This window comes from Gopherus flavomarginatus, chromosome 1, assembly GCF_025201925.1.
Source record: "Gopherus flavomarginatus isolate rGopFla2 chromosome 1, rGopFla2.mat.asm, whole genome shotgun sequence".
Taxonomy (NCBI): Eukaryota; Metazoa; Chordata; order Testudines; family Testudinidae; genus Gopherus; species Gopherus flavomarginatus.
In genome coordinates, this window is record NC_066617.1 from 236595233 (window position 1) to 236621284 (window position 26052).

Genomic DNA, 26052 nt, shown 5'->3' on the forward strand with positions numbered 1-26052 from the left:
CCCTAGACAAGGCACAAGTTCCTGCCACAGAACAGTTTGCTTTGGGGAAGGTGGGCTGTAAGGCCAGACCTAGGCCTCTCACAAGGATCTGATCCAAAGCCCACTGATGTCAATGGAAATATTCCCAGTGACTAAAATGGGCCTTGGATTAGACCTATAGGTTATTGGCCAGGCAATAGTGGAGATCCCAGGAACATCCAGTATTCATAATTGTTCTATTCCATTTTGAAAATTAACATAATCAATCTGAAATGAACAATATTATTAGTGTCCACACAACCATAATTCATTCACACTTCATGAGCCAAATGAAAAACATAGCACAGACGGTGGAAGATATGTCCTGAACTCTTTGTAATGCAGATAGAGATTATTACATTACATTGGAAGACCTAATCAAGTTACTAGCTAGTATAAAAGGAAACCATGAGGTGTGTGTATGATGCACATCATTTCTGAAGGATGACTTTGTTTCAAATGTACTCCTATCCAGTGAGGACACTATTCTAGGGAGCTAAGAGGGTGTAGGTTTTTCATCAGTACATCACTTTACAGTGCAGAGGGTTAGTCTACAGAATACTCCTAACAAAAAATAAAATTCCACAATAAACTGCATGAGTACATTTGCAAACAGAGACTGCTTTCTCCATGCAGGCAGCTTAGTGCACAGTTTCATAAGAGTGGCAAAAGCAGTGAAAATCTGATAGGAACATGGACTCAGAATACTTCGTGTTTTCTGATGAATAATAATTTCTACCTGCATCGGAGGCCAATAATGGTTATAGGTTTGTCCTCAATAGGAAAATGAGTGATGTTTTAAATATGTTAGCTGACTAAATGTTAGCTATTTAGCAAACTAAACATGCTAAATAACCTGTGTTTAAACATAAACTTAGCACCTAGTTTAGATGAAGACAGTGATGTTTAAAAATGCATTAGCTAGTTGTGGTTAAACCCCAGGGGAACTATAACACTTCTAAAACTAGAATTTGGATTTTGTTGCTAATTATAATGCCAGCTTGATAACAAGATATATCACTGTATGACTATGCGTAATAAAATATTTAGTTTTAAACATTTTTCCAATGTTAAGTTTTGAACTCAACTGTACCACCCTGTAGAACTGGTTACCTGGGGATCCAAGATTAGATCATAGCTTGCTTGTTGCCCAAGATTGCTTGGTAGCATGTTTAACTGCTGTGGAAGAGGAAGCACCTTTTTCCTACTGTCTAGTAGAGACAGGGCCAAAACACCAGACCTGAATACCATCACATTTTTTGGCGTGGCAGATTTCAGAATCTCAACCCAGACCTGGCTTTAGCAACTGACCTCTAAAAATGGGCCAAACCAAAATCTCAGATCAGGCTTCAGAGTGATCAAATTTCTCCCCTGGATCTAAGTTTTGTAGTTTGAGAATCCCCTTTGGCCAGTTCTTGGAAACTCTGGAGAGATCTATATCTAGTGCTTCGCAGCATGGGACTTTAGAAGCAAGAGGAGAAGAAATGCTGGCGGTCCCCACAAAAACAAAAAAATGAACAAATGACAATTCATAAAAGGCAGGGTCCCCATGTTAACCCTAATCCAGCTCAAGCATGTAGAAGCTAGACGAATAATTCTCATTAGGTAGCTATGGCTGGGAAATATTCCTCTACTAGAATTTCAGTGAGGCAAATTCACTCTAGACTATAGGATTGGTTCTCACAGAACTCCTTCTTCTCCCGATCAGAGGACACGACCAGGACATTGAAGCTCATGAAAAGTAAGGCATAAAGTATGGGTTAGATCAGGGGGCGGCAACCTTTCAGCAGTGGTGTGCCGAGTCTTCATTTATTCACTCTGATTTAAGGTTTTGCGTGCCAGTAATACATTTTAATGTTTTTAGGTCTCTTTCTGTAAGTCTATAATATATAACTAAACTATTGTTGTATGTAAAGTAAATAAGGTTTTTAAAATGTTTAAGAAGCTTCATTTAAAATTAAATTAAAATGCAGAGTGACCCCCCCAGACCGGTGGCCAGGACCCGGGTAGTGTAAGTGCCACTGAAAATCAGCTCGCATGCAGCCTTCGGCACGCGTGCCATAGGTTGCCTACCCCTGGGTTAGAATTTGTTAGACTTTGATGCATATCTTGTTGCATTGGGGATATTTTCAGACTGCCAAAACTAAGGGAAAAAATATTTTGAAACAAAATATAAACAGTAATTACCTGAGTGGAAAGGAAACTGCTGCTTAGCTTCCCCTGTGTGAGCATCCCAAATTATTGTTGTCTGTGTCCAGAGGAAGAAATAAAGATTAGTTACCATTCCTCTTGGAAAGTAATAGGAAAAAAAAGAAAGCTCACCGCAGAGCAATTCTAGAAGACAACCTGATAACATTATTGACTGCTGAGAGCCTTAGTTATTGCAAAGCTGTATACATATATATCTGTTCCAATACACCTGTTATGAGAAAATAATACAACTCTAGATATTGAACTGTCACTACTACAGAGGCAGCAAAGAACCCAATGAGCGTGGGTTCCCTCTTAAATGTATTAGCCAGAAGACAGCTGTGAGCAACTTTATGATACTGATCTTTCTGAGAGTTTTGCTACAGTTATTTCAATTAGCATCTCTTTTAGATGAGACTCCCCCTTCCCCTTTTTGCATGCTGCAATCTGAGTTGTATTATGAAAACCCAACAGATACTGTACATATCATTACTAAGTCACCATGTGAGAAATTAATCTAACAGAAAAATATAAATGGGTGTATTGTCATCATGGTGGGCTGGATGAATGTAGAACTTGCTTCCTATGGATCCATTGCATAGCAAATTTAAGCAAAATCCTTATAGAACTAAGCACTACCTTTTGAGTGAATTGTAAATGTATTAGAAAAATATACTTCCAGAACATAAACATGGGAAGCCTCATTTCACTGATAATGTAACCATCTAAAGAACTATTGCTGTTACAGAAAAAGTATGTCCACTGGAGGAATAGTACTGCTATTGGGAAATAAAAGTTACTATAGCAATAGAAGGAGTAAAACTCTAAGTTTCCATTTACAGGGATCTGTGGGAGGTTAATTTTCAGTTACAGTTCAAATGGGTTTGTGCTCCCCCCTTCAGTAGTAATTTGAGTTCCCAATCTCTAACTCAAAGAGGACACTCAGCTGAAGCTGTCACATTGTGCCTGATTTTGAATGAAATCACCAGATTTTGCTTGATTTGCAAACAAAACCATAAATTCTTTACTCAGATTTCTTTGTCTGATTGTTGAAATGAACTAGAGGGCATAAGAGAACTTAAAACAGATTCCTTCTCCTGAGGTATTTATAAGTGCTAGACTAAATGTATATACATAAATTGAGGGATGAGATTTTCACTTCCTTTGTCTGAACAATGCTTGGGATTCAATGTGACAGACAGCAAAGTGAGGATTTGTTAAAAAACGTATGTCACATGGTACAAATTTATCCAGCCACAGGAGAGTTGTCAGTCACTTACTCTGATGAAATCAAGGCCCAACAAAACAAATTAGGCAAACTTTGCTGACTTCCCAAAGCAAGAGAAGGAGATGTTGAAATTCAAACAATATAAGCTCACAGCATCTGCACTTTCACACATCAAAATTACATATTTTTAATACTAACTTTATCAACACCAGCACTTAAAATGTAATTCCCCTTTTTGTTCCACTTCAGAGCAAATATGGGACCTTTATGTTGACCTAAGGTGCTTGCAAGGTTACCTGAAATGTAAAAACAAAAAATGTTAATGTTATGATTTGTCTGGGAGACAGAATACAGTACTATTAATCATTTGTAATCACTGAAAATAATAACTGTTGAATGGCTCACCATCTTCTGTCCATATTCTTGCAAAACCATCATATGATCCTGTAGCCAATAGCGTTCCATCACTCTGTTGGATGTGGAAAAGCCAATATAAATGAAAGCTTACTACAGATTATACTGAATCAGCCCTGATTCACTCATCTATTCCTCAAGTCAGTGTTTTCCGAAGTAAGGGATATTTGACAACCCACAAAGAGAGAAAGCAAGTATTATTACTCAGTCATATTCTAAATTAGAGGTTAGTACTGCTGACAACGACGAGAGAATGAAAACTTCAAATGAACCATTAAATATTGAGTTGCTCCATCAGATAGACTAACTTAGCCAAAAGGACAGAGACAAAACTGAGATATAATGATTTCTGTGGGAATCTTTTAGTTGAGAGACAAGGATTTTAGAGCATTCAGCAAATAATTTCTAATTTGTACGTTTCTTTACAATGTTTCTAACTCAATCCATGTGAAAACAGAATGCAATAACGACTGGCTTTTAGACATTAACCAGTGTGAAACTTTCACACTGGACAATGATGAATATTGTGGATTTAATTAAATAATGATGGCAGATGGCTTTATTAGCATCAGGGGCGGCTCTAGGTATTTTGCCGCTCCAAGCACGGCAGGCAGGCTGCCTTCGGCGGCTTGCCTTCGGGAGGTCCCCGGTCTCGCAGATTCGGTGGCACGCCTGCAGGAGGTCCATCGAAGCTGCGGGACCAGCAGACCCTCTGCAGGCATGCCGCTGAAGGCAACCTGACTGCCGCCCTGGCGGCAACTGGCAGAGTGCCCCCCCTAGGGCTTGCCGCCCCAGGCATGCGCTTGGCGTGCTGGTGCCACCCCGATTAGCATCCAGAAAAAAAAGTTAAGAAAAGCATAAAAAAATCATAAACAGATTTGTCCATTCCTATCCTCCAAAAAGAGTGAGAAAAAATAGCTGTGCACTGAACTCAAATATAGAAAGATGCAGAAAAAAGAATCAAAACCTAGGTTAGATTTATTGGGATATACATTCTAGTTGCACGCTAGCTAATACATAAGTGACAATTACGAAAGAGAACATGAGTGAGGGGAAAGAAAGGTCAGGTGGAAGATGCACAAATACAGTCCAAATCTGCATCTCATAAGATACCAGTTTCCTTTGTTTTGACTTGCCTTGGAAAACCATAACAATCTGGGATCACATCGAGTGTTTCATTAGAAAGGCTTGCTTACAGAAATACTAGAATAAACTTCAGCATAAATATTGGTATCACAATAGTTCCGGAAATTAAATAAGATGATCGCCCATTGAAGGATGCCCCTTCCTATCCATTTCTCCTACTTCTCTCATAATTGTCTCTGTGCCTGTTTTCATGCCTCCCCCTATGCACTGATTCCTCTATTTCCTTATGCTGGTCTATCAAGTCACCAGCATCTCCTTATTTAAATTCTTCCTGAAAATTCCCCTTTGACACAGAGCCCACAGCAAATGAATCAAGAACACTCGCTATCTTTCATCTTTGTCTTCTTTTTTAATCCTGACCTTCCTCTACTATGCATCACCTTCATTCACTATGTCAAGTCTCCAGTTTAGATGGCAAGCTGTTTGGGGAAGGGCCTTACCCTTTTCTTCTGCAGAGTGCCTAGCTCACACTGGGGCACGGTAATAATAGTCATGATTAGCCAACAGATCCAGCTTGGATCATTTGCTGATATGGAGTCCCACTGACATTTCCTTTTTTATTCCCATGTCCTTAACAACAGTTGAGCCATTTTTACTCACAATCCCCCAAATAAATATATAAACACACTAATTATTAAGCCGAAGGAAAATCAACAACCTTAGAAAATGTCAGCCGAACCGATGAAAGTTTAGTTTATTATGAGTTTCTGAAAACAAGAAGGAAGTTAGTAGGGTAAAGAAGAAGTTCTGACCACCTTAACTATAAAGGCATGGTAACTATGATTGCATTTGAATTAAGTTCATTCAGTTAAAAACTGTGAAAGGCCCTAGAAGTTAACTCACATTCCAGTCCAATGAAGTCACATCCTTATTGCTGGGGACATCGTGTCCTCCTTCTCTTATACAGTGCCTCAAAACTAGCTGAGTTGAACCACCGTTGCTATTTTCATTGAGATTCCATATTCTGGCAGTTGAATCTCCAGATCTACAAAAACAAACACACTGAGATGAACGCTTCGTAATGAGATGATCTTACATAGCAGGTGGAAATCTCTGGTTACACTCAGAGAACATCGTACGCTTAAAAAAAAAAAGAGCAACAAATGGTGAGTTCCTTTGCTCTTCAACTCCCCCACCCTGCACCCTGATTCACATACTTGTGATCTTTTATGTTTTTAATAAGAATAATCCTCAGTCAAGTTCTTAAACTAAAAGTAAAGAAAGCTTTTTTTGAATCGGCTTCTCAGTTCACCAATATTTTTTCCAAAGCATTTTGCAAGCAAGACACTCTCTCGCCCTCAACATTTTGCAGCCCACATGCAGCTCATCTTTGTATCATCTTACACGTCATACACTCTTGCAAAAGTTATAAACAAACAAGTAACAATTTGTGAAACCCTGACTAAAAATTCTGTAGCCTGCATTGTGCAAGAGGTCAGACTAGATGATTATAATGGTCCCTTTTGACCTTAAAGTCTATGAGTCTATGAGCGGGTCAGCTCCTCAGTCCAAGCTAAGCTCCCTTTATGGGCCACACCAAGAAAGGGGATTTAAAGCAGACCTAGAGCAGCATCTGGAAATTCCCTTGTCATACAGGGGAAATCTGGTGACATTAGAACCAGCACAGCTGACTCTATGCCACTCATTCCTCCCACCTCTATAAGGGCATTCCAAGGTGTAGAATGGAGCAGAAGCCTGCTGTGTTCCAGTAATGCCTAGCTGGCATTTGCTCTAAATTAAGCCATGGACCAAGCAAGCCCCAAATCACTCCCAAAATTAGGGGAGTAAAAAGGTGGTTTAGCTCCACTTTTCCCTCTCCGCTGCCTGCAAGGTGCTGCGCTGAGTGCAACTTGGCAAGACCTGGTGCTCTGTTCCATAAATTGCCGCAGTAAAATAGCTATTGACACAATATTGTATTGTTCCTTGGTGAGAGATGGACAGCAAGCTAGGGACACTCATATTAGTATTTGCTAGAGATGAAAGCAAGGTGTAAAAGATCCATTGGAAGCACTGAGTCTTATCTAATTTGGTCATTTTCCTGAAGTCTTGACCCTCTATCTTGAGAAAAGCATGGAGAGGAAGTCAGACTCTATACTAATCCTCATATTTGCATTGGATTTACATGAGATTATCTTCCAGTGAGAGAAAGTCTCTAAGGTTGGAAATCAATTTACAACAAGATGGTAAGAGATTCCTCTTTCCAGTTTATTGAGACTTGTCCTTTTTGCAATCAGTTTGCACAAAGAATTGCTAGTATTTATCCACTGGGTTACTTTCATCTATATGCAGAAAGTTGAATTTGATACAGAATTAGAATATTTCTTATACTTTCAGGAATTCAGACATGTAAAATAATTTTTATTGCATATATCTCCAGTCTGTACCTCATTTTGGGGGGCATCTTTTTAATAATGAAGTTTAGGAGATATGTTGCTACAGGGAAAGAAAAGTGTCTCTCTTTCGTGATCGAATTCTTGAGATAAAATTCTTCTCTTCAAAACGCATGCTTTTAAGTACATTGAAAAGAAAATCCCACCCAACTGAACTGAATGCTTTCTTGGAGTTGATAACTAAAATGTTTTCTACATTTTTTTTTAAAAAAAGGATAAAGTACCAAATTAAGTTCAAATGATGTTTCAAGTGACCATTGTTGATCTAACTAGTTTGAAATTTGAATGATGAAGGTCAATTGCTACATTAATCATTATTTCTTTTCATTATTCTTTGTCCCTGATTTCTAGATCAGAGTTTACAAATGCAATTACTCTATAGATTCACATTTTGTTTAAAATTTGATTTACATAGAAAGGTGATCTATGTTTCACTCCTTCTAATTCATCACATGGCCATGTTAGGGCTAGTTTAGGCACAGCTACTATTGGGCCCTATAAGACTGGCGCACGGATAGACAGAACAGAACATTTCCAGCTGTCATTCCTACATTTTTTGTTTCTATTAATGACTAGTAAAATTTTTGGATCAGGAGTTTTGCCCCCAGGAAGAACTGAGATTGCTGTGGCAAGAACTTTTAAATAACTTCTCAAGTCTGAGACACTGAAAATAGAGAATCGAGTTTAGTAAGACTGGCTAGATTACTTAATGAAGTTTAAAAGCTAAGAATCATTTTTAGCTCTGGTGCTTTTTAACTGTTTATAGGATATAAATCTTTCATTAATAAGAGTGGGATAATGGCTTAACATGCAAACTAATTGGGGAATTGCCTCAATGGTCCTGTTGGCTTCTCCATTATGTAAGATTCGGAGCTAATATTGTCCTAATTTTAATAACCCAGTTTGTACCAATGTTTGAAATCAATTTTTAAGCAATGTTCCTATCAAACTCAGTTTCTTATTTGCTAACTCTAAAAGAGCTTATCTTCACTATCAGTAGTTTTATTTATTCAGTATTCAGGCTCAGCTTGGGCAATTATATTTTCCGGTCTTTTAATTTTGTTTTTCTTTTCTGTTCCTCCACTATATCAGCTATTATATGTCCCAGCTGGGTAGCTCAATAGGCCTATTAGTGTGTGGCAGGGGTATTTGTGTTTCTTCCCTTTTGTTTTTGGGAAAAGTATTCTCTGCTCATGAAAAGTATTCTGATTTCTGCTGAATGATGCAGCGAACCCTGGATTATTAGAGGACCATGGTTCAAGCATGATTTGGGACGATATTTAATCCTTACTCCTCTGAAGCATTCTATCTGCATGATAAAGAAGTTGATTCCAGTATGCAAGTACTTGAGTAATAGGAGTACTGTACTGTTTTTCTCTTGGGTGGAGTATTGCTAGACTTTAGGGAAGCTTAGTTCTGAAAGATTGTCTTGTCTTATTCTTTTTTTTTTGTAATTGCATGTTCTCCATCCCCAATTATAAAACAAGGAAGAGGATCTCTCCAGAACTGTACTTATAGGGCAAATAAAATCCCCATTCTATGGCTGTCAGGACTGTATTAAAATAGGCCTAGATGTATGAAGAAATTGGCTGGTTAATTGTCTTGCCCAGATTTTGTTATTATTAATCTTCACATACAAGTTTCGGGATCATTTTTGTTATATTGTAGCTGAGTTATCTGATTTAATCTGACTTGTGGTAATTGACAGATTAGATTCCTTATTAGTTTATTTTTACGATATTATCCAAGGTCTCCTGATCATTGGATGGAGGCTCTTTTACTGCTGTTCAGTAAAAATGTGAATAAATAAAGACAGAAAAAATAAATAAATAACCAGATATAGATACTTTTTTTTATAAAAGTGAAAATCAAGCAAAGCAATGAACTGGTAACTCCCAAACAATGAGAAGATGTACTGAATCATACCTAGGAATAACTAAACCACAGTTACATTGTCTGATAGCTAGTATATAACCACATGCTCCTCTCACTATTCTCCTGTCCCCACTTTCATTTCCTCTCCAGTTGCCTGTTATAGACTTTGTTGTAGCTGATCATGCAATTATCTGTCCTTGGGCCAACTTCTGCATCCAAAAGACTACAATATTAGGGCTTGGCCCTTTGACTGTAATTAGTATTAGGGCTGTCAAACGATTGAAAGAATGAATCATGATTAGTTATGTGATTAATCACACTGTTAAACAATAATATAATACCATTATTTAAATATTTTTGGATGTTTTCTACATTTTCAAATATATTGAATTTCAATTACAACACAATACAAAGTGTACAGTGCTCACTTTATATTTAATTTTTTATTATAAGTATTTGCACTGTAAAAAAACAAAAAAAATAGTATTTTTCAATTCACCTAATACAAAAACTGTAGTGCAATCTCTTTATCATGAAAGTCGAACTTACAAATGTAGAATTATGTACAAAAACGTCTGCATACAAAAATAAAACTGTATAATTTTAGAGCCCTCAAATCCACTCAGTCCTACTTCTTGTTCATCCAATCGCTCAGACAAACTCACTGGTTTACATTTGCAGGAGATAATATTGCCTGCTTCTTGTTTACAATGTCACCTGAAAGTGAGAACAGGCATTCTCATGGCACTGTCGTGGCCGGCGTCCCAAGATATTTAAGTTCCAGATGCTCTAAAGATTCATATGTTCCTTCATGCTTCAGCCCTTCCAGGGGACATGTGTCCATGCTGATGACAGGATCTACTCGATAGTCATCCAAAGCAAGTGCGGAGTGCCACATGTTCATTTTCATTATCTGAGTCAGATGCCACCAGCATAAGGTTGGTTTTCTTTTTTGGTGGTTCAGGTTCTGTAGTTTCTGCATCAGTGTTGCTCTTTTAAGACTCGTGAAAGCATGCTCCACACCCTGTCTCTCTCAGATTCTTAAACCTTGGGTAGAGCGCTTTATCTATCCTCAGAAATCTCACATTGGTACTTTCTTTGCGTTTTGTGAAATTTACTGTGAAAGTATTCTCAAAATGAATATGTGCTGGGTCTAGGTGACCAGATAGCAAGTGTAAAAAATCAGGTAATAGGTAACTATATAAGAAAAAGCCCCCCTAATCAGGACTGTCCCTATAAAATCGGGACATCTGGTCCCCCTAGATGGATCATCATCTGAGACTGCTATAATATGAAATACATGGCAGAATGTGGGTAAAACAGAGCAGGAGACATACTATTCTCAGTCAAAATTTAATTAATGCTTTTTTTTTTTTTTTTTTGGGTTAACGAGCGTCATCGGCATAGAAGCGTGTCCTCTGGAATGGTGGTGGAAACATGAAGGGGCATACGAATGTTTAGCAAATCAGGCACATAAATACCTTGCAATGCCAGCTACAAAAGTGTCATGAGAACACCTGTTCTCACTTTCAGGTGACACTGTAAACAAGAAGCAGGCAGCATTATCTCTTGAAAATGTAAAAAAGTATTTGTATGAGCAATTGGCTGAAAAAGAAGTAGGACTGAGTGGATTTGCAGGCTCTAAAATTGTACATTGTTTTATTTTTGAATGCAGGTTTTTTTTTGTACACAATTCTACATTTGTAAATTCAACTTTCATGATAAAGAGATTGCACTACAGTTTTTGTATTAGGTGAATTGAAAAATACTATTTCTTTAGTTTTTTTGCAGTGCAAATACTTGTAATAAAAAATGAATATAAAGTGAGCAGCGTACACTTTGTATTCTGTGTTGTAATTGAAATTCAATATATTTGAAAATGTAGAAAACATCCAAAGATATTTTTTTAAAATGGTATTCTATTATTAACAGTGTGATTAATCACAATTTTTTTAATTGCTTGACAGCCCTATTTTTTTTTTAATACTGTCTTCTGCAAAATGCCCTCACCCTCTGTAAAAAGTTTAGTAGTAATAGTATTGCTCTAGTGTTTAGGAGCCCCACTCATGGTCCAGGAGGTGCTGTACAACACAGAACAAGAGACGGTCCCTGGCCAAGTTTACCTTAGGAGTGCTTTACTAGTATAGGACTACTTGTATATTATGCTGGCAAAGCACTCCCAGTGTGGATGCAGCTATGCTGGCAAATTTCTGCTACGTACTGATAGTAAAATTACCCCTCATGAACAAAACAAGCTATACCAGAAAAAATGGGTTATTTTAGACCCCAACAGTTCACTGTTGGCACATTGAATTACCTGAATGATCTTCTTTGGAAAGATGAACTTGTGAAAGTGAAAGTGCACTACCATTATACAGTAGTCTGGGGAAATGTCTTGCCTAATATTTAGTAGTACCCTATAGCATAGCTCTTATCCATTCATGACAAACTGCATCATTGTGATTAGGACAGTAGATCCTAATTGCTGATCCATACCTTTTGTGCAATAGCACGTTGTCAGACTCAAACCACTGGGATACATAGTTTTACATAGTATTATTATTATTTCCATGTGATATATACCAGTTATCTCACCTAGATTTTTAATACTGCACTCGTTGCTATAGTACCTGAATGCTGAAGATGTACTATTTCTTGTGTGTAGGCTAAAATTGTATTTTTAAATTATGAATCTAAATTACTTGTATGCCCTTTATTATTGTTATTAATAAGCATGTCTCAGTATTATTTGATTGTATATGCAAGTTATGTATGAATATGATTATGTGCTTCAAAAATCAGTGACAAAATTTATTAAAAAAAGGAATTGGTTTTACTAGTCTGAGGGGCAGATTGAGTAAAATACTATTTTTTCATTTCATCCCAATTGTATTACTAGCATGTATCTTCTAACTAAATTCCTTGTGATTTCAAATGGATGAAATGGGAATCTTTTATTTAAAAGGATGTCGTGTCTTCTGAGTTTAAGCCTCAAACATCTGTCCATCCACATTTTCCTTAATTTGCAAGTCCTGGAACTCAAGAAATGTTTTTCCTGTAGTATGCAACATTCTATATTATTTCAAAACTAGAAGTTTAGGAAAGTTTAGATCTTTTTATTGGGTGTCTAAGATCCTGACTATACCAAATTATATATTTAAAGCAGCCAGCCCTATGTATGAAGTTTAACTATTCTCATGTTTCCCCATTTGAAGATACTTAATACCAACTGTAGGTTTCTATGTTACAACTATACTTAACGTATATAGAACGTCTGTACTTGGAATTAATCCATACTATCCTTACCCTGGACTGATTTCCTAAATGAATCAGTACAACTCTATTAACATCCAAAGATTGCCACAGAAATCAAATATATGACACTCTGGGTAAATTTACCAGTAAATAGAAAGAGAGAATTTCTTATGTTTGACAGATAGCCATCTACCAAAACAATAATTTACTAAGGTTAATTTAAATTCTAATAGTTGCACTTTAATCCTTGGTGTTTCCTCTTTCCAAACATGCACTGTTAGATCATGGTTTAACTTAATGTTAGTCATGGTTTCCCCACAGCATTTAGGCAAATATTGTGGTACTATCGCAATATTTCTGAAGAATTTTAGTTCAGGTTCATTTAATGTTGTGAGGTTGATAGCTTTAGGTAAGTAACATTCTATGTACTTCATTGCTTCATTGGCCTTAGTAAAACCAAACCAAACCAAACCAAAAAAGAAACTCTTGTTTCTAGAAAATATCCATTCCGCTTTGTCTGGGAATATTGTGGTTCCTCAATACCAATCAAATATTTTTGACATTGAGTAAGTCCCTATGTTGATAACTGAAGTTTTGGAAGGTGAGTGTGTGGAGGAGGCAGGCTGGGGAGGGTGCTGCGAACACCTTATATGGGCACCCTCCTGTATTGCTATTACTATTACTATAGTGTATTATTTATATTGTGGTAGTGCCTGTTATAAGTGCTGTACAAAAACATAGCAAAAAGACAACCCTGGCCCCAAGGAGTTTACAATCTAAGTACCAAGAACTTGGTAGAATCTAAATATGAGGGGCTGGTCTATACACAGTGCTTGTACTTCTATAACTATATCAATTTAGAAACCAACATAGTTAAATCACAATGGACACAGCTATACCAGTACACCAGTGCTTAGAGCAGTATAGTTTATTCCTATAAACTGTAAGTAGATAAGCTGTTAAGTATTGTTAAGGTTGAGATCTTTAACTTTAGGAAAGAAGGATTTTCAGCAGGTTTCTGTGAATTCCTCAAACTTCGTACCTTCTGAACCTTGAAGAAGTCTCATAATACAAATGTTTTTCTACCTGGATCTAGTCTCCCGTTCACCTGACTTTTCACAAAATAAAAACTTTTTTTTTTGTTTTTAAACACTCAGTTTGCTGTTAGCAACTTCTTATGGCTGGTTTCTATCTACATGGCCATATGCTTTTTGTTCAGTTTCACTCAGCCTCATATTTAGTTTTCTGAAATCAAGTTAATGCAGGTATTTATTTCTTTCCCTTCTAGTTCGTTGTTCTCATGTTTTATGATTGCAAGGACTCAAAAGGGGAAAGTTCTGATCCTCCTGAAATTCTGCTTCCCGCAGATTACAGATTTCCTCTGTCTGAGCACAGAGGGGAAGAAGGCATCAATTCTGTTTTCTAATAGTCTGGGATAGGAGTCTTTCATGAGGATTTGCCTTCAATGTCTTCTCTATGCCAATCTCCAAAAGTGCGCAGGTTTCTTCAGTTTGGCAGATAAATAAGGATTTTGGCAACAGCTGCCAAGGTCTTATCAGCATATGGGTCTTACACAGAGTCTTACTTCAGAGGGTCTTGGTTCTTTTTTCCTCCCTTAAAGCTTGGATGAACAAAGAGCTTTTCTGAGTAGTGAGAGTGCTCATGCTTGTGTAATAAAAGTGAACATGAGCCCAGTGAGAATTTTCCAAAGACATCTTTAAAATGTACTACTACAAAGCAAGCCACATGCTATACATGAATGTAGAGTGGCCTCAAACCCAGCACATACCAACTCTGCAAGTGTTTGAAGTACTGGATCACCTCACAACTCTTTCAAACAATGTATTGATACTGTTCCAGCATGAGAAACTGTAGAAGTGGTGCATCAAACTCCAGTGGTCTCTCGTGTTTTTGCATCTCTAAATAAATCCTAATTGTAACAGATTGTATTTTATACATCTGGAAAGTGGTTCCGGTCATTGTCTTACCCAGACGCTAGTAGGTCACTGACAGGGTTCCAGGCACAGATGAACACCTCTGATTCATGGCCCCGAAGGACTGTTGCTTTGTTAGGAGGTATTTCAACATCCCCGTCAATTTCCATTGGCTTTGAATGATTATCTGTAGAAAAAAGAAATATCAGAACATAAGCGCTCTGTGAGTTTTTGTTAAAGACCACATAAAATATGGCTCGATAAAGTAGGTTGCCCTGTAGCTTGAAGCTCTCAACATTTTACAAATCAAACATTCTATTGTGTGTCATTGACCACAGTGTTCTGTCTTTTTATTTGTGATTGAAACTTATAAAGCTTTTCCTCCATAGATAACATTGCCATGCTTAATGAAATCCTGATGCTTTTCATCAAATATTTTGATATTTTATTCAATCTGTTGTTTAAAGTTGGCATTATAAAAATAATTTTGCTGATTTATTTAAAAAAACAGTATATTACCACATTTATAGTAAAAAGCTGTGTGTTGTTCCCTTAAGAGTAATATGTTGTACACTCCCTCTCTGGGATGGTGTACAGTACATAAGGCCTGAGGCCACACACTGAAAAAATGAGAATACAAAGAAATATTGACTAGTTGCCTCATTCTCTGGGCACTGTCCATGTTGTACACTGAGGCAGGGGTCCAGTGGACAAAAGAGTTTCAGATCATATAATTGCAGGTTGTATCATAATGCACATGGAGGCTGAATTAAGGTTGGATGGGTGACGTTAAATCTGGCTTTCTAACTTTTGAGTGCTTGGCTTTGCAACTGAAAGAGCTTTCTTCTGTTTTTGTTTATAAAAAACAAGCCACGCCCCCAAACCCAAATTACATTATGTGTAACTGTAATGGACATTATGTGTCATCAGCAGGATTTTAACCCCAAATTTTCAGCATTGCAGCACAACCGTCTACCACTTGAGCTAATAGACTAACTAGTTTAGCTGGTAACAGGAGAAGCTGTTACTCCCTGTGCACCAGCCACTAACATTGAAATAATAGGTTAAAGATGTTGCATATGGAAGAGTAGATAGCCCCTGTTTATAGAAAACAGAGCCAATAGCAAATATTTGTCAGACTCTCTCTGAGAGGCAGCATGGCTAAATGGCTGAGATCTGATCTGTCATATTAGAGATCTGGGTTCTCTACGCTGTGTGTGGAACCCGTAAGGTTCTAACTACTAAGGTCTGTGAAAGGCAAAGCACTATTAAAATCAATTAGTAGAAGAAATTAGCCTAGAACCCATTTTCTCCTGGTTGCCAACACAGCACATATTCATCTAGACCAAAGGGTATTTTGCTGGTGGAAAGCAGCAGCGGTATGATGATGGTTCATTTTGTCAGTGTCCCATTCAGGGTTCACACTGGGGTAAAAATAAGCAAAAAGCAGTACTATTTTCCCGAACTCCGCCCACTTGGAAGGATAAAATAGGATGCCATTCTTAGGAAACTGTGCAGCTGCTCAAAGTATGAACGTATTCCACCCTGCTCCTGAGGCTTGCCTGCTTTTCAGTGTGGTTCAGGTACACCCATGAACAGAAGGACATTAAGGCATAGACAAAATAAGTATGTGCTTAGGGCCACAGGTTTGAGAGTCATATGCTGACATCAGAATCCCAGCTTTCATTTAAAAATATGATGTTGCTAGTGCTCATGATTGTGCAGAAAATCTTGAAAAAACGATTTAAGTATTATTAGTGAAGCAGTGTCTGCCTCAGTCTAAACCCAAACTGCAGCAGAGTTAGGAGCTGCAACCGCTGGGGAGGAAAGCAAGTGGCCTCGCATTTACTGCCAAAGCAGAACATAGTCCTCCACCTGCCTTATATCCAGAGTGTCCCAATGGGATGAGGGGCCTGGCCATACTGAGGGCAAGGGCCCTGGCTGGGTGTACAGCTTGACCTACCTAAGCAACAAAGATTGTGACCTCTCATTATTTCACTTACAGAATTTGTTTTTTTGGTTACCATTATCACTACAGAGACAAATACAGCGGTAGGAGCACTATTAACCTCTAATACAAAATTGCCAGCTAGAATCTCATTATAAAATCTTTATTTCTAGTGGTGGCCTGTAATTACAGTAACTTGGACACAGGAGTACTGAGTTTTATCGCTCAGTTTTTGTTGTTTGAACAGGTCATGGATGACTGACAGGACCAGTTCAACTAAACAGGGATCCTAAAGTTTTGTGTGCCTCTCCCCCATGTATTCTTACACCTTCAGATCTGAAGATGGAATATTGTGAATGACTTGGAGAGAGCAAGTTTGCAGCATCCCAAAGTGGTGCAAGCACTTGTTTCACAGAGCCAGCTGTCCCCAGGTTGCTCTGCAGGGTCTCCCCATAGCCTACGTCTTCTTAACTTTCAGGCCTCAGCTCTTCTCCCAGAATGAGCGGCTGGCAAAGCAGCAGTTGCTAAACACATGTCATCTGGCCAGCTGCTCCCCAGGACCTTCTCCCCTCCCAAATCCCAAACTGCTGCTGTTCTTTTTACTGTCTGCCTAGCTGGCTGCTTATCCAAAACTAAGCCCCTAAATTTACTGCATGCTAACCCATGCCCCATTGGTTGATACAGCCCTAACTTGGCCTCCTCACTCCCTCTGTGAAATTTTATTGGAGAGCACAGTACCAGGTGTTATCATTCCCCCAAATAGAGAAAGCCAAAACAGCCATGTGACATGCTGTATGACTGCTTCCTGGGTGCCCTAAGAAAAGGCTACAAATGTTAGTGAAACTCCCTCAGTTTAAAATAACTGCAATGGTTATGCTGCGAGAAAGCCAGGAATGGACAAACTGTGGCTCAGAGACCAAACGCAGACTGCAGAGAAATATGATGTGACTTTTGTGGCTTGTCTCATTTCTAACACAATAATGTGCTCTCTTCTCAGATCAAGAGGGAGGTGGCATGAGAAGATCTGTAGTCTTTTCAGGCCACACCTCCATACTAAAGTTGGGGCTTGAGAGACTTACACCCGACTAATGGAGTTAGCCAATGGAAGCTGCTAAATCCCCTATATAGCTTTGGAAATCTAACCAGGAAAGCCACACTCTGTTTCATTGATCTTAACTGGGTGCAGCTTCAAGGCACCTGGCTAGCTGGTAATGTGGGCAAAGCTTTGGCACTCTCCTCAAAGCAGAAGGCGCACACCGCTTCATTTTCTGATGCCTTGCTGAGTTTGCAGTTCGGTAAAGCTTGTTTAGTCTTGTACAGGGAGACGACGAAACACGGACTATGCCTGAAACACTGACGTACCTCCGATATGTAAGGTTTACATAGTAACCGTTCTGACTATGCCCATGCTTTCATAGTTTTCTGGAATGACACCGTCACAGTTCTATCTTAATTCCACTGCCAGGTGCAAGAGCATTATTCTAACCAAAGTCTACCTGAACACCAGACAACGAGTGCCGTGCTTTTGCTTACTTATTGCATGTGCCCCATTCTCCTCTCCATTCACAGTGGCTTCTCCATTCTTTGGTGTGTTGTGCTGGGAAACAACTGTCGTGGTTGCTGCCGTCGTCGCTGTTGCGGCTGCTGCCGCGGCCGCCGCTGCCGCACTGGCTTGTTGCTGAGCTAGTTTCTCTCTAAACGCCTGTTGCCTGGTCTGTACCACGTCAGGCATCACAGCGTCGATCAGAGACAGTGACTCTATGGGCCTGCCATCAAATACTGTACCATCCTGGGGAACAAAATAAACAGGGGGGAAATTTCAGGCTTAGTATCTCCCCAGTGGAGAAAGGTCTGTAGAGAGGGGAACATCAAAGAGAAACCAGACATATGGAACAGGCACAGAGACGGGCTACTAGGATGATCCGAGGAATGGAAAACTTGTCTTATGAAAGGAGACTCAAAGAGCTTGGCTTGTTTAGCCTAACCAAAAGAAGGTTGAGGGGGGATATGATTGCTCTTTATAAATATATCAGAGGGATAAATATCAGGGAGGGAGAGGAATTATTTAAGCTATTGTACCAATGTGGACACAAGAACAAATGGATATAAACTGGACACTAGGAAGTTTAGACTTGAAATTAGATGAAGGTTTCTAACCATTAGAGGAGTGAAGTTCTGGAACAGCCTTCCAAGGGGAGTAGTGGGGGCAAAAGACATATCTGGCTTCAAGACTAAGCTTGATAAGTTTATGGAGGGGATGGTATGATGGGATAGCGTCACTTTGGCAATTAATTGATCTTTGATTATTAGCAGACCATATGCCCAATGGTCTGTGATGGGATGTTAGATGGGATAGGATATGAGTTACTATAGAGAATTCTTTCCTGGGTGCTGGCTGGTGAGTCCTGCCCACATGTTCAGGGTTTAACTGATCACCATATTTGGGGTTAGGAAGGAATTTTCCTCCAGGGAAGAGTGGCAGAGGCCCTGGAGATTTTTCACCTTCCTCTGCAGTGTGGGGCATGGGTCACTTGCTGGAGGATTCTCTGTACCTTGACATCTTTAAACCATGATTGAGGACTTCAATAACTCAGACATAGGTTAGGGGTTTGTTACAGGAGTGAGTGGGTGAGATTCTGTAGCCTGCATTGCGCAGGAGGTCAGACTACCAGAGATCGGCAACCTTTCAGAAGTGCTGTGCTGAGTATTCATTTATTCACTCTGATTTCAAGTTCTGTGTGCCAGTAATACATTTTAACGTTTTTAGAAAGTCTCTTTCTATAAGTCTATAATATATAACTAAACTATTGTTGTATGTAAAGTAAATAAGGTTTTAAAAATGCTTAAGAAGCTTCATTTAAAATTAAATTAAAATGCAGAGCCCCCCAGCTGGTGGCCAGGACCTGGGCAGTGTCAGTCACACTGAAAATCAGCTTGCATGCCGCCTTCAGCACCCGTGCCATAGGCTGCCTATCCCTGGACTAGATAATCATAATCGTCCCTTCTGACCTTAAGTCTATGAGTCTTTGAGTACTGTGATGTTACAGGACTTGGATATGATCAAAAAGTCAGAACACTGGAGCTCTCTCTCTTACGTAGAAATACCGAATGTGGATGGATAATTGGTTGAGAGAGTATGTAAATTCAGGCACATAAGTCTTTGAATTTATAAAAGAAAACAGAGTTATGCAAAGCTTAATTATCTAAATCTTGCTAGTATTTTTTCCCTTGATTTTATATTCCAAAATAAAAGGGTCAAGGGCTATGTAGAGACACAGACAGGGGTCAAATTGAGAGGGTGTGTAAAGTGTCTGTGCATTTTAATAAATAGTGAAATAGTTAATGTTGGCAATTATATTTTCATAATTAGATTTCAGGGATAATGCACCACTGAGATTAATGGAAAAGTTCACGCTTCTCTGAGCTATTGTTTTGGGCTCCCTGCAGACTCAGGGATAAACATCATTACATCAGTTAACATTTGATTCCCATTTTGAAGGTTATCTTCATGACCACAAGTGGTAGAGATTTAATTTTTTTAAATATGAAAGCAAGGGTGCAAGCTATCCCAGTTTGACTCTTGGAAATAGATGTGACTCAGCAGCAGCAGATTTCTGAAATGGCAATATACAGTGGTGAGAGATTGGGTGGAGAGGTGGTAAAATGAAGTAGCTGGGAAACTATTCTCACTTTATAATACCCCTCTCCCACCCCTCACTACCACAACAAATTAAAAATTGAAATCTAAAGATAACCATTTGGCTGGCTAGTATGGACTTGTTGGAACTATTATTTTCAAACTTTGTCATCCTCCTCTCCCCGCAAGATATGCATACTAGTTCAAACCAGATTTTCCAGAGATCAACAGACAAAGAAGAGACTTTTGGATAAATAATCTGAGTTTAAACTGACTCAGGGCCTTTTTCCTGATGCAGCAAAAGAACAAGATTTCTGGTCCATTGAAGGCCTCAATCCTTAGAGAAGATTGGAAGGACTTGGCATTCTGAGGCCCAATAAGATAGGGTGCTTTTTCTGAGCTGAAGCTGTTATGAATTTGTAACCCCAAGGTAATGCCTAGGGTGGGAGGATTGAAGGACTTATCCTGCCAGAATCCATATGAAGGCGTAGGTTCCTGGTAAACTCATTAGCATGCATGCAGGTTCTTTTACTGTTTTTAAAAGGTTTTCTCTGAAGTGCTTTTTACCTTCAGAATAAAATAGGCTTGCTTAGTTATATCTTTGTAGTATTTATATCTGCTCACAATCACTATCAGACTCTGAAGAGAAAAAAGTGGGTGTCCTTGGGTAACCTGTCCATGCTGGGGAAATGAAGGCAGGGAACTGTGCAGCCTGGAAATTCCTCAGTCAGAAGGGAGTGAGATTTGGGTTTCCAGCCAAGAGACCTGGGGAGCTGGAAGCCTGAGAATGGGTGCCCTTGCTGGACCACTGAGGGGAAATACAGGTGCAGCTTCCTTGAAATGTGACACGTGGCATAGGACACTTTTAACTGAAGGCACATAGGGTTTGATTCTATTCATTGTGGAGGATCTGTGCTAAGTAGGATTGCCAATTTTGTAGTTGCACAAAACCAAATACCCTAGCCCCACCCTTTCCCTGAGACCTCGCTTGCCAGGCGGCTCCACACGCTGCTCTTGGCCCAAGCACTCTCCCTGCTCTCTCCCGGCTTCAATTGACTAGGACTCCTGGTCACCTTAGTGCTAAGAGCACCACAGTCTTAACAAGGCCTCTGTTTCTGCACGCAGAATACTGTGGACACAATAATGGTCATTACTGTAGATGTCTAAGAACGTACTAAATACTTGCTGATGTAGTTGGATACTTAGAAATATGTCTAGCATAACTGCAGGCATAAAAAATGAAGTTGGAATATAAAACTCAGGCCAGTTACTGTACACAGAATTTTAGAATCAGATCCTTGTCCCTAATTTTGTGGCAGAATGGAGACCATGAACTTAAAAGCTGTAACAGTCAAGGAGCTGAGGATTCACCATAGTGCAGGGGTGTCCCTGGCAGGCACAAAGCAGTAGAGGAGGCATGCTGGCTTGGGAAGGAGACATTCCTTCCCATCACACATTAGAGAAGGTGCATATTGGTTGCCTTCTTACTACTTTTTGCTTATGTTGCCTTTTTAGATTGTAAGCTCCCTCTCTTTAAAACAACCACCAGCAAAAATAGGTGATCATTGCTGGCATGAAAGTAAATGCTGAGGCCTTTTAGGTCTAGCTCTAACCTTCTTTGAACAGAATAATTGGCAAGGAAATGCTTCCAATTCCCTCCAAGTTTTGTTTGCTATTGATCATTTCAGAATTCAGTGTCTTTGTGTGAGTGTTTAAGTATGAAGTGCAAGCACAATTCATTAAAATAAAAGTGGAAAAATTATATTTGCAATTATAAAGCACAATTGTATTATGGGACATGAAATTGGAGATAAAATTATTAAATAAATTAAATAGCACAATTGGACAAGCAAATTCATAATCAGTGTTTTCAGTCTGAGTAAGTTAAAACACAATGAAGCATACAAAAATGTGATCATCAGTGTTTTAAAAAACGTATAAAAGCACCGTAAATCTTGCGACAGTGTACATATTTTTAGAGCATTTTCCCTATTCGGACTGTGATCCGGAATAAGATCTACTTGGAATGACTCTTGCATTAGCACAGAGGCCAAACTGTCAATGGTGATGTCCAGAGGGGTCAGGGGAGGGATAGTTCAGTGGTTTGAGCATTGGCTTGCTAAACCCAGGGCTGTGAGTTCAATACTTGAGGAGGCCATTTAGGGATTAGGGCAAAAATCTGTCTGGGGATTGGTCCTGCTTTGAGCAGGAGGTTGGACTAGATGACCTCTTGAGGTCCCTTCCAACCCTGATATTGTATGATAGGTGCCAGGATCCAACCACAACATGTTTTGCAGCATCCAACTGCAAAATGTTAAGTGGCAGAAAACTAAAACAAATCCCTACGGGGGTTTTATTATTACAAATACATCACTGTGTAATTTGGCATTAATCTCAAATACCATTGCTTTTATATTAAAAAAAAATAACTGCTAAATATTGCTGGTTCTGTTGAGAGAGTAAAATAAACATAACTTTTTACGTCTAAAAATGAGTGATATACAACCATTACATTATAGAATACAAGCTCTTCCTCACCCTCTTTCCCCTTGTCCTTTTGTTCTCACCCCTGCTGCTCAGGCACAAATATTTTACAGTCAAAAGAGATGATAGCTTTCATATGAATTAATATATATAGTAAAGATTCCCACCACCCACGTATTACCTGACAGAGGTAAAAATGTTCCCCTCCCTGTTTTAAAATATATTTATTAGCTTGGATATTATAATGTATTTTTCCATGACTACTCAAGGTACATGGGGTGGGAGAGTGAATGTGCACATGGGAAATTATTATTTATCTAGAATCAAGATCTTGTTTAATTAAAAGTATACATGTGAGTATTGTGTAATATAGTAAGACCTGGCTTGTCTCATTTCCTTTTGCTGTAGCACCATATTCTTAAGTTAGACCGAGCAGAACTACTGGACTTTCCTGTGTAGTCCCTTTGTTTCACTGAACAGCCCACTTTGTTGGGAGCTTGCAGCTTGATGGATTCAACTGCAGGGTCAGGATTAGAACTCAGGAATGTTATGATTCTTTTGCCTTGCTCAGTCACACCATTTTGCCACTTGTGTCTTTTCTAAGGCTTGATCCAAAAGCACATTGAAATCAATGGGAATCTTTCAATTGACTTCAATGGGTTTTGGACCAGGTCCCTATCAGTTGCTGGTAGTCCTCTATACTAACAGAGTATACAATCGAAGTTTTAAGATACAATGCAGACCTTACCCACTGAAGGCTTGTGGTTTTGAAAACAGAAACTTTTTTTTTTTTTTAAAGGACATATATTTTCTTATGCACCATAAGGCTCTCTGTGTATTTAACTTCCTTACTTAGGCACCAGTACCATCAAAAAAATCCATCCTCCAAGCTATAATTGCAAATAGGAAGTATCTTAGAGCCTTTTCAGGTGCTTCTCTGGGGGGAACTGTATTAAAATGAAGCTAATCTCCAGACACTTCAGAAGCTGTCTCATGTTCATCTGACCTGTTGAGTTAAACCGAAAATGTGTGATTTGATATGCCGCCTTCTAGCACGTTTGCAAATTGCAAATGTGCACTTCCTGCTTGTGGCAACGAGTGTACTTACTTCATTGATGCTGATCTCAGCCTCCACATACTGCAGGCCTTTCTGAAGAATAGAGATGAGGGCAGCAGGTGGCACTAGTGTTCCATTGATGTTGGACTGACTAATGTGGCTTTCGATACCAAATGTAAAGGCCGAATGGGAAAAACCTGAAAGCAAGAAAGGAAGCCATGATATGAAATCTGAACTCATCAACATGACAGGCACCCTTTTCAATCTAAAAACATACTGTTTTAAACTGTGAAAGGCACTGAAACACAAATGGAAAAATACAGTTTGATTGCATTGGGTCAGTTAGGTTAACAGAGCCATCTTACTGTTTCCTCTTCCCCTCCTCTCCAACCACATTTAATTTGTAAACAAAACTTATACAGAAATGAAAAGTCTTCACGATCAGTGTTCAAGTAAAAAATATACCTATTAAAACAACTCATGCTGGTGGCAAGTGCAGCTACTAAAAAGTTGACTCGAATCTTCTGTTGCCTCTCTAATTTAGTATCAAGCTTTTCCAAAGCCAAATACTTAAATCTTTATCATTGCACAGGTTGCATTTGGCCAAGGCATACTTGCAGCTTACACAAGCGAGCCATTCTCTTGCAGAAAATAAGAAACACTCAATTCACTGCCCACAGCTCTGATTACTGACTATAATCTGACACGCAGAGCTTAGTCATTATACTATGAAAGAACAACAAAAAGACGGAGGCCACTCTCATGGATCTATTTTCTGGAAGTGAACAGTAGTAGCAAAAATAATGAATTGGAAAGTATCACATCACAGATGACAAGCCAATTCACTGGCACCACTCCTTGGTTAACCATAAGCCTTTCTCGTCCTCATTTCATTTTTGTCATCTTCCTAGGAAACAGCTGATAATAAAGCACTCTGCATCTCAAATTAAAGGATTTAGCGGATAAACTTTGAAAGAAGGAGCTGCAGTTTAATCACTAGGGGAAATTAGTCAGAACTGTTGCTTTGTGCAAGAACAAGCATTACAACCTGGGAAAATATCTGGACTGTGCATGTGAGTGGACACGTGGGAGGGGGAAGAGAGAACAGGATGTAGATATAACTGTAGGAACCCATTTATCACTGCATTGTCTCCAGAGCATTAATCTAACATTAAAAGCCTTGAGGAAACCACCATTGCCATGTCTCAAACAGGAAAACCCTCACACTCTCTGCTGACTAGACGAGTGGGAGAAGAGAACAGCAGCTCTCAAATGAAAATACTTCCGTTATATATATCTACACCTCTTCCCCCTGTCAACAGTGGTTTAATTTACAGTTTTGTCCGTTAAGGGATTTCCCCCCATATCAATGTTCTGTCTAACTACGTGTGGGGAGTGGGAGGGAACTACGGAGTTATTCCAGAATTTCAGGAGGGATGCTCTCTCTCTCTCTCTCTCTTTGAAAGATTATTTTGGCAACAAATCCAAACAACTATGATCCAAGTTACTTGGATCAGTAGCAAAAAGAAACTCAGAAATACAGTCTCCCCAACCCCCTCAGACACACCCCCACTGAAATTGAAATATTTGCTTTATAAAGTTTCTCGCCTTCCCCCCACCCCTATTCTGTTACTTGTCTTCCCTTCCCCCTCATCTTGACATCTGCCACTGTCTCCACATGTTGCCCCATGCTCCCTGTCCCTTTTGGGTGTCAATGTGTATGCTGAAGAGGTTCAGCTCTGGCTACAAGCTTAGGTCTGAAAAAGAATAATGGGTGAAGTAAAGCACAGAACTGAGTGATCTTATTTATATCACCCTGGTCCTTTGCTACTCTGTCCTGCCTTCTTCTGTTTATTTGCTGCCTGACCGCCCATCAGATTAAATTGTAAGCTCTGCAGGGCAAGGACTTTTTCTTATTTGTTCTGTCAAATGTGTAAAGCACATTTCTGGCTGGTGCAAAAATAAGTAAATAAATAATAATAAAGTGAACACAGTTAACCTGTGCTGGAGTGTGTCAGTCCAGAACCCTGGTCTCATAACAGAGTCACTTAACACTGAAATCTCCATGTCTATGGTGTGTGACTATCCAATATTACCCAAATAGGTCCTACTTTATTTTAAATTTGTGCACATTATAACATATTTTTTAATGTCTGCTCTTTTTAGAATGGTGTCATTGATTTCATGGCTGATCTACTCATGCACTCATAAATGGAGAGTAATCGGGTGACTAAACTGTGGGTCAAAAAGCATTAAAGTTCACACCAAAGTTACTCTGTGATCCTGACAGGTAAGGATTTTATAAGTGGTCTCTGGCTACATCAAAGGACTGGCAGCATTAAAACTCCAAACCACCAAACCCTGCAGCAACAGATGTAAAGCTACTAGTGTAGACGAACACTAGGTTTCATCTTAACTACACTTTTACACCTGTTATTGCATCCTTTTCTCCGTTGATTGTTGGCAGGCTGAAGGT

At 39.1% G+C, this 26052-nt stretch overlaps 1 protein-coding gene across 12 annotated transcripts in view; it reads right to left on the reverse strand.

Annotated features, from left to right (window-relative positions):
• TBL1X (transducin beta like 1 X-linked) overlaps positions 1-26052 on the reverse strand; it is a 268281-nt gene that overhangs the window by 13028 nt on the left and 229201 nt on the right. For 11 of the 12 annotated variants that reach the window (XM_050964097.1, XM_050964061.1, XM_050964088.1 and 8 more), the window contains 7 exons: positions 23628-23773; positions 17932-18187; positions 14505-14637; positions 5840-5981; positions 3842-3905; positions 3635-3732; positions 2206-2266 (listed from right to left, as the gene is read on the reverse strand). In XM_050964097.1, coding sequence (XP_050820054.1) covers positions 2206-2266; positions 3635-3732; positions 3842-3905; positions 5840-5981; positions 14505-14637; positions 17932-18187; positions 23628-23773 — 900 coding nt within the window. Of the gene's footprint in view, positions 1-2205; positions 2267-3634; positions 3733-3841; positions 3906-5839; positions 5982-14504; positions 14638-17931; positions 18188-23627; positions 23774-26006; positions 26027-26052 lie in introns of those variants that run through there. The other variant, XM_050964122.1, reaches the window with a different exon arrangement.